The sequence below is a fragment of the Mus pahari genome, chromosome 12 (assembly GCF_900095145.1).
Source record: "Mus pahari chromosome 12, PAHARI_EIJ_v1.1, whole genome shotgun sequence".
In the NCBI taxonomy this organism is placed as follows: domain Eukaryota; kingdom Metazoa; phylum Chordata; class Mammalia; order Rodentia; family Muridae; genus Mus; species Mus pahari.
Genome location: NC_034601.1, coordinates 6475050 through 6485371, shown reverse-complemented (window position 1 = coordinate 6485371; position 10322 = coordinate 6475050). Strand labels below are relative to the sequence as shown.

Below are 10322 nucleotides of genomic sequence, written 5' to 3'. Positions count from 1 at the left end.
CACCATCACCACCACCACCACCACCACCACCACCATCACCACCACCACCACCATCATCATCATCATCATCATCATCAAGACATTTCCACTAAGAATTACAGAAGTAGGGTGGGCAAAGGACTCAGGAGTCAGAGCATAAGCCTGACAACCTAAGTTTTAACTCCAGAGCCCACGGTGGGAGGATAGAGCTGATCCTACAGAGCTGCGCTCTGACGGAGCTGGAGGAGCACTGAATCCCCCAGAACAGGACAGGTTTGTGAGATGCCATGGGAGCACTGGGAATCAAAGCCAGGTCCTCTGGAAGCGCAGCTTGTGCATTTAACCACTAAGTCATCTCTGCAACCCCTTCCGAATGATCTTAATAGGCTCAATCATAGCATTGAACACAGCAAATATAGAAATGAGTGTGTGTGTGTGTGTGTGTGTGTGCTGTATTCACGTGTGTGGGGAAATGTGTGCAGGTCTGTGCACACGTGCACATGTATGTGTAGAGGACTGAGGTTGATGTCAGCTGTCTTCCTCAATCACCCCCGCTTTCTGAGACAGGGTCTCCCACTGAACTCAGGGCTGATCTGGTTAGTAGATTGACCAGGGGATCCTGTCTCGGCCTTCTGCGAGCTGGGATTAGAAGCAGGCCACCACACCCACCCTTACTGTGTATGTCTGGGAATTTAAATTCCAGTGCTTACGCTTGCATGGGAAGTTCTTCACCGAGACCTCTTTCTAGCTCTAGTTAAAATATCTTGGATGTGACTTTTCTTCCAGGAAGAATGCCCAAGGATGAGTTTATCCCTAGCATTACCTGGGTAAAGGGCAAAACTCTGTTGATACAGCTAGCTGGAAGAAAAAAAAGTCACTAACAAGGTTCAAAGTAAAAGACTGTGAGACTTTTCTTCTGGAACATTCTAGGAAGTTTTGAGGTGACACGTGATCATGTCCAACTTGAAATGGTAGGGACACCTGGGAACAGAATAAGCCCTCACCTGAAGAGCAGAGGACAGCGTTCTGGCAAATATCTGTTCCTAAGCAACGGCCTCTCCTCCTTGCTGAACACGAGGCACAGGTGATGCGAGTCAGATTCTGAACCTCACTGCACATCCCACTGTGAGCTAGGCGTGACTCAGTATTACAGGTTCCTTCTGTTTGCACTGGCTGCGTTCCTAGGGTGAGCAGCTCTTCCTGCAGATCTGTGGTAGCCTTTCTCATCACCCCCTTCTCCCTACCATTTTCAAAAGATATATTATTTGGGTGGTGAGTGGGTGTGTGAGTGGGAGAGAGTGCACTTGTGCAAATGCACGTACGTGAGTTCAGTGCCCTTGGAGGTCAGAAAAAAGTATTAGATTCCCCCACCTCCCACCCCTGGTGGCTGGAGCTACAGGTGGTGTAAACTGCCAGACACCGGTGCTGGGAATAGCACTCTGGGCCTTTGGAGGAGCAGCAAGTGCTCTTGACCTCCAAGAAGCCAGGCCCTCTCAGTGTCACCCACTCTCAGCCATGTGTCCCCTGCAGCCACTGCTGTCTGTTCTGTTCCAGATGGCTTGGCGGTGCTTTTTAAGATGGAGATGCTGCAGGCTGGGGGCTCCCTGTGCCTCATGCTCTTCTCTAGGCAGGCTGGCATCTGTAGGCACAATGCTCAGTAACCGTCTTCTAGGGAACTCCAGCATCTAGTTACCACTCATGGCCAAGAAGCCGGCATGGGCTGGATCCCCATTCATGGCGTCATTATTTCCACTCTCCAGGAGTGAGCTTTATGCCACGCCCTGTGGGCTGAGAGCTCTACCCTGTGAGCTGCATCTGTGCTTATGGAATGACCCAAACTTTACCTTTAGGGAACTGATTGTCACCACTGGGGGGACGACAAGGAATCCTAGTCTCACTTCACTTCAGAGGTGACCTTGTTTCAAAGAGGGCAAATGATGTTAGATGTTTGGAGTCAGATTAGGGGAAAGTCCTGGGTTCTTCGAGGGAGAAAAGAACAAATGTCGTAACATGTTTCGGCGGCTGGGATAGAGGTCAGGTGTAGGGAGCTCTGAGTTTGATCCCCCAGTGCCATGTAGACCAAGTGTAGTAGTACATACCTGTAATCTAACATGTAGAGGGGGGAGAAGTACATGTTCCAAGGCCATCACTGGCTACACGTTACATTTGAGGCCAGCCTGGGATGCAGGAGACTGTCACTTTGAGGAGTGCTAGTGTATGTGCACAGTACTGTTGCCTGAGCTTTGAGATGAGTCACTCAGGGAAGAATGCCCTACTGGTTATGCCCAAGTGAGTTTAATGACTTGTTCTTGGGTCTGAGTTCCAGGTTCTCCCTAGGCACCCCCGTTCTTGGGTCTGAGTTCCAGGTTCTCCCTAGGCACCCTCATTCTTGGGTCTGAGTTCCAGGTTCTCCCTAGGCACCCCTGTTCTTGGGTCCGAGTTCCAGGTTCTCCCTAGGCACCCCTGTTCTTGGGTCCGAGTTCCAGGTTCTCCCTAGGCACCCCTGTTCTTGGGTCTGAGTTCCAGGTTCTCCCTAGGCACCCCCTGGCTACCTTCTTCCACCTGTTCTTTCGAGTGAGCGCCATCATCACCTATGTGTGCTGTGACTGGTTCAGCAAGAGCTTTGTGGGCTGCTTTGTCACCGTGCTTCTCCTCCTGTCCTTTGACTTCTGGTCCGTGAAGGTAAGGTTTCCTCCCTGGAGACACTCAGCCTTTGCTCCCAGGTGGTGATGTCCTCGGTGCATGGGGGACTCACGGGGTGATGGGTGCTGCTGTCAAGCCTGGACCAGAGCAAGAGCTTTGGAATCCACTCTGTGTAAGGAAAGCCAACCCTCCCAAATGTGCTATGGCATGTGAACACTCCCCTCCCCCCCCACAAAATATTGACATTTGAAGGATTACTGGGCCCATGTCACTTACAATTAGTAAGTGGCTTCCAGGATCATTATCATAGGTGCAAGTGCACCATGGGAGTGATGAACCCATAGGCTTTGGGCTTTGTACGGGTTTCATGATATATATGGACATAGAATGTGAACGTATGTTTTATTTTGAAGCCGTCTTTGGCTTCTGAGATAGCTTTTCACTATGTAACCCTGGTTGAACCCTGACTCACAGAGATCTGTCTGCCTTTGCCTCCTGAGGACTGGGATTCAAGGCATGCACCACCATACCTGGCTAGAATCTCACACTTCAAAGTAAGTAGGGCCTGGCATGGTAAATCAGCACTCAAGGTAGGGGGTGGGAGTAGGTGGGCAGAGGCAGGTGGATCTCTGAGTTTGAGAACAGCCTGGTCTACATAGAAACTTCTTGGCCAACCAAGTGAGACTCTGTCTCAAAACGCAAAACAAAAAACGTGGGCTTAAAGAAGCTTGGAAAGCTCACTCAAGGGCTAGAGAGATGGCTCAGCGGGTAAGAGCACTGACTGCTCTTCCAAAGGTCCTGAGTTCAAATCCCAGCAACCACATGGTGGCTCACAACCACCTGTAATGAGATCTGACGCCCTGTTCTTGTGTGTCTGAAGACAGCTGCGGTGTCTTAATAAATAAATAATAATAATAAATAAATCTTTATTTAAAAAAAAAAGAAGAAAAAGAAAGTTCACTCAAGAAACAATTGCAGTTCAACATCCTTTCACCCCTTTCTTGTGTGTGCATGTACACCTGTGCTGGAATGCACTTGTGGTCTGAGGACGACTTGCAGAAGTCAATTCTCTCCCCATGTGGTCATGGGAATCAAACTCAGATCCCCAGGCTCAGAAGCGTTGCCACCACGAGGGTTAGACTTGGTGGCTTCTGTCAGTTTTGTAGAGTTATATCACAATCTCAAGATTAAAAAAAAAAATCATCCTTCAGGTTAACACCCTTGTCTTAATGCTTTCTGCGGGAGTTTACAACGAACATTAGTTGTGTGCACTGCATGAACCCAATACTCTCCACTCAAGAGGCCGAAGTAGGAGGCTTAAGGGTTCGAGGCTACCCTGGGCTACACAGGAAGACCATTACAGAAACGGTCAGCCATTTTGTTCCTTTGTGCCATTTTGTGCTCACAGTACTTTTGCCCACTTTCCTCAGAATGTAACTGGAAGACTCATGGTGGGTCTTCGATGGTGGAACCAGATAGATGAGGATGGGAAAAGCCACTGGATATTTGAAGCCAGAAAGGTACGCTCTGCAGCAAGACAAACTAATAATAACCGGGGAGAGGCTGGGTGAAGTCTACACGGGTTCCCGAGTTGTGTGTGTGCCAGTTGGGTGGTGGTAGCACACACCTTTAATCTCAGCACTTGGGAGGCAGAGACGGGTGGATCTCTGTGAGTTCAAGGCCAGCCTGGTCTACAGAGCCAGTTTCAGGACAGCCAGGGATGCTCTGCAGAGAAACAAATGAACAAAAGCTACAATGGCTGTCCCCAACAGGTCTCTGCAAACGACATGGCTGCCACTGAGGCAGAGGCACGCATCTTCTGGCTTGGTCTCATCATCTGCCCAGTGATCTGGATTGTGTTCTTCTTCAGTACCTTGTTCTCCTTGAAGCTGAAGTGGCTGGTAAGATACTCCCTGACTCCGCTGCTGCTCTGACAAACCAGGGGCTAGAAGTGGTCCCTCTAACAGCTTAATGGAAATAGCCCCATGGTACATTCATCATGAGGGTTATACTCGGTGGCGTCTGTCAATTTTGTAGAGTTATATCACAAGCTCAAGATAAAGAAAATAAAATCCCAGATTTTATTACAACTATGTGGGTGTCTGTGTGTGGGATGTGCAGCAAGTACAGGTGCCCTCGGAGGGCAGAGCGAGCCTGCGCTCCCCTGCAGCTGGAACTCCAGGCAGCTGGCAGCTGCTGACAGAAGTGTTGGGCACTACACTCAGGTCCTCTGTGGGAACAGCAAGTTCTCCTAACTGCTGGGAGAATTCTCTGGTCCATTTAAAAATTATTTTCACCACCTCAAAGAAAATCTGTACTCTGGGCATTGTGCTCTACGCCATTTCCCTGGCTCCCGGAACTCACCTTCGTAGGTAGCCTTGCCTGTCCCGGGATGTTACGTAAATGGAATCACACAGTATTCCTTCTTTCCTAGGTGACTTCTTCCACTTAGCACATGGTCAGGCCTGCCCAAACTACACTTTCTTTGTAGGGTTAAATAATATTCCTCGGCATGCGTATATAGCACGCTCTGTTTCGTTCCTTAGTGGGTAAGAATGAATAATGCTGCTATGAAATTATGTATTGTTTATGAAGGGCTGGGGAGGGACCCCCAAGGGCCTTGTGCTTGTGCAGGCCAGGCAAGTACTCCCACTGAGCTGCATCTTCAGCCTCCAGGAAGGAGTTATTAAAATGTGCGGTATCTGTTGCTAGCCGCCAGCCTTTCTTGGGTCGGAGGGCTGGCGGTGCCCATTTTCTTTGGGAGAGTTGTCCATTCAATGAGGACACAGAATACAAGGCACAGTAGTAGCAACACTGTGACAGCAAATGGGCTCCTTTGGTTTCTGGCCCCACCAGCACCAGCTCCAGGACTTTGGGCAGTTTCTGTTTCTCTGCTAGTCTCCCTTACATGAGCCATGGCAGTCACAGCCTTTTGGTTGCTCAGGTGTTCATGAGTGTTTACTTGGGACAGAGTAGCCATACCAGCCCTTCCTCTCCACTGGCTTTCCTCTGCTTTGCCCAATGCAGGCTCTCGTGATTGCTGGCATTGCCCTCCAAGCTGCGAACCTCTACGGCTACATCCTCTGTAAGATGGGGGGCAACAGTGACATGAGCACAGTTGCAGCCAGCTTTCTGTCCCAGACAGTGTTTCAGATGGTGAGTGATGAGTCCCTCCCTGGAGCCTTCCTTCCAGGTGCAGAGAAGGGCACCTGCATGCAGTTGCAGTTTTTAACCATCTTCCTATTGCTTTTTACTCTCTGTGTGTATGTAAAATCCACCATGTTGAGTATTTCTGGTGTATAGCTCTTGCTGGGCCTGACTGGATACACCTTTGATATCAGCACTCTGGAGGCAGGGGCAGGTGGATCTCTGAGGTTGAGACCAGCCTGGGCTACATGAGTTCCAGGATAGCCCAGGCAGGGCTACTTAGTGAGACCCTGTTTTAGTAAACAAACAAGTTAAAAACACACACACACACACACACACACACACACACACACACACACACAGAGTAGGTCAATTAGTTCTAGGGACAGCCTTGCGCAGATGCCATACAGTCTAGCCCCAGAACCTTCTCACTTCCAAAAAGAGCACAGTCCTTTTTTTTTTCTTTTTAGATTTATTTATTTAATGTATATGAGTACACATAGCTGTCTTTAGACACATCAGAAGAGGGCATCAGATCCCATTACAGGTGGTTGTGAACCACCATGTGGTTGCTGGGATTTGAACTCAGGACCTTCGGAAGAGCAATCAGTGCTCTTAACCACTGAGCCATCTCTCTAGCCCTGGAATGGTCCTTTAGACACTAGCTCCCCATTTGTCCCTAGCTCCTGGCACCCACCATTCTGTCTGTAACACATTGACAGCTCCTATCAACAAAGTGTCTGGCATTTTGTGACTACTGTTTAGTTTTAAGTGATATTTAACCCTGGGGCTAAATTAAGAAACCTTGCTGCTTCTGCAGAGGACCCGGATCGGTTTCCCAGCACCCACTCAGCAGCTCAGCCATCTCTCTTGAACTCCAGCTCCAGAGGATCCCGACACCATCCTCTGACTTCCACACATTACACATATACATTCACCCAGGCAACATACACACATAAAATCAAATAATTAAAGCAAAACCTACAACTGGCCAGGGAGAGGGCTCAGTGGGTAAAAGCACTGGATGTGTAAACCTGACGACCTGAATTCTATCCCAGGAATGCACACAAGCCAGGTGTGGGGCGAGCATCTCTAATCACAGAATTCGAGGTGGGGTGGCAGATAGAGAAGTTCCTGGGCCAACTAGCTTGGAGTATACAGTACAGGGACAGATGAGAGGTCCTGCCTAAAACACAAGGTGGAAAGAGAGAAATAAGACCCCAAAAGTTGTCCTCTAACCCCCACAGGTACATCATGGGATGCACATGCTTGCACATGCATGCACATGGACAAACACACACACACCACAGGATTGAGGAAAGAATGACAAAGCCTTGTTTTTGTTTTGAAGCCAGGAAATATTTCTTGGGTAATTGTCTTAATAATTGCCAGTTGTCAAGTTGTCAGAAATGAGGGATGGAGGAGTCTTTCTGGCTACTTGTGGCTGTGGGTCTCCCCAGTGAGGCTGCTCTTTGTTGGGACAGTCATGGCTCCTCTTGCCTTGCAGGATTCCCCAGGTGACTTTGAGAAGCCCAGGCTGGAAGGGCTAGACATCCACCAGCACTAGGTGAGCAGCAGGTGTAGGCCAGAGGCCTGAGCAGCTGTGGGAAAGCAGCCCCTGACCTGTGCCACAGGCCGAGGTGGGCTCTCCCCAGTCCTCCAAGTTGACCCAGAGCAAGTCCAAGCTAGAACCCCTATATTTAGGGCCTGCTCGGGACCCATCGAGCTTTGGAAAGGTTACATCCGCCCCACAGGAACTCCAAGAGTTCACGTGTTCAGGGGAAGGAGAGGATGGGGAGGGGGCTGCCCACATTCCAGTGTCATGCCACAGTGCACTGGAAATCTGGAATGAGTTCCCTCAGCAGCTCTCAGTTCTACATCTTAGTCCCAGATCACGGGAACAATTACATCTGTCTCAGAAGTGCCAGGTGATGGTTTGCCTGGGACCCTGGGAAATACTGGATGCCTTGAAGGTACCCATCACCTCATGGGTGACTTGCAGGCTTTGCCAGGGGTTCTGATGGCCCCCAGTCAAAGCACTCACACCGATCCCAGCATGACTGGAGACCTCCCAGAGCTGGAGACCCCAGTGTGGGCAGAGGCAGGTGTGGGCAGAGGCAGGTGTCATCCTCTCTCTGTGTCTCCCTAGGCTTATCACCTGAGGCAGAAACAGCTCCTGGGAGTCCTGTGACTCAGAGAGTTCCTAGTCCCTTGGACTCTAGAAAGCAGGCCCTAAGGGACAGGTTCAAGGAGACATTTTTATTTTCCGACGGATGGCACCTGGATGCAGAGCGCCTGTACCTTTGATCTCAAGGAAATAGGCAGATAGGTGATTACAGTGTCTTAATGAGTGACTTCAAATCCTGTCAGCATCTGGTGGCTATGGCGCCACCTATCCCCCACTATCAGGTGTCTGGACAGGTGGCCTGCCAACTCTGGGGTTAGCAGGTGGTACTTGGTCCTGTTCCACTTCAGGGACTGATGAGGTTCTCATCATGTGACTGACGAGAATTACAGAAGTCTCGGACCCCTAAAAGACAAGCCGAGGGGTGAGTTCTCGACCGACACCTTTGTCCATGGCATGCTTTGGCTTACCAGTTAAGATTCCAGTCGGTTTTATTGGCCTAAATGGCAAGTATTTCCCATGCTATGAATGTCACCCGCCCCCGTTTCTCAAACTAAGAAGCAGCTCATGGTGCTGAGACACGGGGACTAGTCTCAGAGTCTCCTGGACTGAGGGGCTATGCTGATCATGGGGTCCCAGCACCCCTGCCGTCTCCAGTTGAAGCTGGCAGATTAACCCTACAGTTCTGCACACTCTGCTCCTCTAGGTGACTCCCTGCGGGCGATGTTTCAAGTACTCACTCTGAATTATACTTCTGTAGGCTGCTGTGGCTGGTGAATCTGGGGCTTCAACAAAGAAAGACTGGCCTTTGTCACAGCTCTTGCCTTAAAGAGACAGAGGAAAGGAGGCCCTTGTAAGGCCTTGCTCTCTTGTGCCTGCTGCAGTATGGCTGCCTGCGGCTCCCCACTCAAGGACAGCAAAAGTGGAGAGACACGAGACCAACACGGACCCCAGCTGTGTCCCTTCCTCAGCCAACGATGTTGCTTTGCTGTGGCTGTAAATCAGTTGAGTAGCATGTGGCAGCAAAGGCAGATTCTAGGCCCAAAGAACTGCTGTGCTCTGAGTGGGCCCAGGAATGAGAGCCACTAACCCGCAGCCCAGGACAATGAGAATACAGGAGAGGGAATCAGAACATCAAGGACTAAGAAAGGAAATGCAGACAGGGCAAGCTTCTGCATCTGAGGGAACACACATGTAAATGTGGAATACACGCTGCCTCTTAGTGAGCAGAACCCTGGGTTCACACACCCTGCCCTCTGCCTACAACCCTATCATGTCTGTTATTGTCCTTCCCAGATTCACTGTCTCTCTCTGTCTGTCTCTCTGTCTCTGTCTCTCTCTCTCTCTCTCTCACACACACACACACACACACACACACACAGAGGCACATACACACAGGCGCACACACACACAGGCACACACATTCACCATTCTGATGACTATATGTAACCCAGGGGAGACACAGCTTTGCCTGTGAACCTCCCTCAAGGCCCAGTCCCCATGTTGTTACTCAAGACCCTGTTCAAACACCTCAGTCCCTTCTTCCCTGACAGGAGAAGGGAAGCTCCCACATTTGGGTAGTCATCTGCAGCTGAACGCCGTCTGCCTCAGGCTGTTCCCTCTGGGACCCAGGCACCTGGCACTGCTCCACTTCCTGCTCCCATCACAGACATCTGCCACTCAAGCAAGCTCAACTCTTGTTGTGGTGAAGTGGAATCTACAGGCCAGAAGGGCCTGTCTCCTGACCAATACCTGGCTGAGCCTGGACAGAGCTCGTCACCCCCCCCCCCACACCTCAGTTCTGAAGACCCAGAGCACAACTGTCAGGGTCCTAGGACATTCAGCATGGTCCCCACTAGTGTGTCAGAGCCCAGCACAGGAGCAGAGTGACCAAGGGCCCTGCAGTCCTAGGACACATAGCTGGAATTTCATGGTGGATCTGAGGTGCCTGCCCCAGGCCTCACTGCTTCTCTCCTGTGGCTGCAGCCTCTAAGGAGCTCAGTGGGTCCAGCTCTGAGCCACCACTGCTGGTCCTGCATCCAAGCCCCGGAGCTGCTGAGATGGCTGTGCACACAGCATAGGCCCCTCAGAACTGCCATGTTCACACTCACCTATGTGTGGATCCAGCGGCACTTTGCCCAGAAGAGGGATCTTAAGGTCCTGGCACATGGCCTCCGCACCCCCCGTCGTGGGAGGGAAGATCTGAGACTCTTTCTGTGAGGCAGAAAGAAGAGGGGGCTTTATTCTGCTTCTGCATCTTAGAACAACTAGTTTTTAGACATTTTCAAACAGTGCCTTGTTGCCTGTGAAACTCTGAAGCATCTTCACCCAGACAGTAGTAGGGGGCTTGATGGAGACCCTCCCTTCCCAACACAGCAGGCAGTAGTAGGGGGCTTGATGGAGACCCTCCCTTCCCAACACAGCAGGC

At 50.6% G+C, this 10322-nt stretch overlaps 2 protein-coding genes across 5 annotated transcripts in view; one reads left to right on the top strand and one right to left on the bottom strand.

The window, feature by feature from the left end:
- The window catches only part of Tvp23a (trans-golgi network vesicle protein 23 homolog A), a 70837-nt gene that overhangs the window by 54640 nt on the left and 5875 nt on the right, over window positions 1-10322 (top strand). The window contains exons 3-7 of one of the 4 annotated variants that reach the window (XM_029544484.1): window positions 2517-2661; window positions 4053-4142; window positions 4395-4523; window positions 5650-5778; window positions 8601-9242. In XM_029544484.1, the coding sequence (XP_029400344.1) occupies window positions 2517-2661; window positions 4053-4142; window positions 4395-4523; window positions 5650-5778; window positions 8601-8639 (532 nt within the window). In that variant the 3' untranslated portion in view covers window positions 8640-9242. Of the gene's footprint in view, window positions 1-2516; window positions 2662-4052; window positions 4143-4394; window positions 4524-5649; window positions 5779-7276; window positions 7372-8600; window positions 9243-10322 lie in introns of those variants that run through there. The other 3 variants (XM_021208909.2, XM_029544483.1, XM_029544485.1) reach the window with 3 other exon arrangements.
- The window catches only part of Nubp1 (nucleotide binding protein 1), a 13945-nt gene continuing 10729 nt past the window's right edge, over window positions 7107-10322 (bottom strand). The window contains exons 9-11 of the mRNA XM_021208907.2: window positions 10006-10108; window positions 8635-8718; window positions 7107-8299 (exon numbers count right to left, since the gene is read on the bottom strand). Of these exons, the coding sequence (XP_021064566.1) occupies window positions 8241-8299; window positions 8635-8718; window positions 10006-10108 (246 nt within the window). The 3' untranslated portion in view covers window positions 7107-8240. The remainder of the gene's footprint in view (window positions 8300-8634; window positions 8719-10005; window positions 10109-10322) is intronic.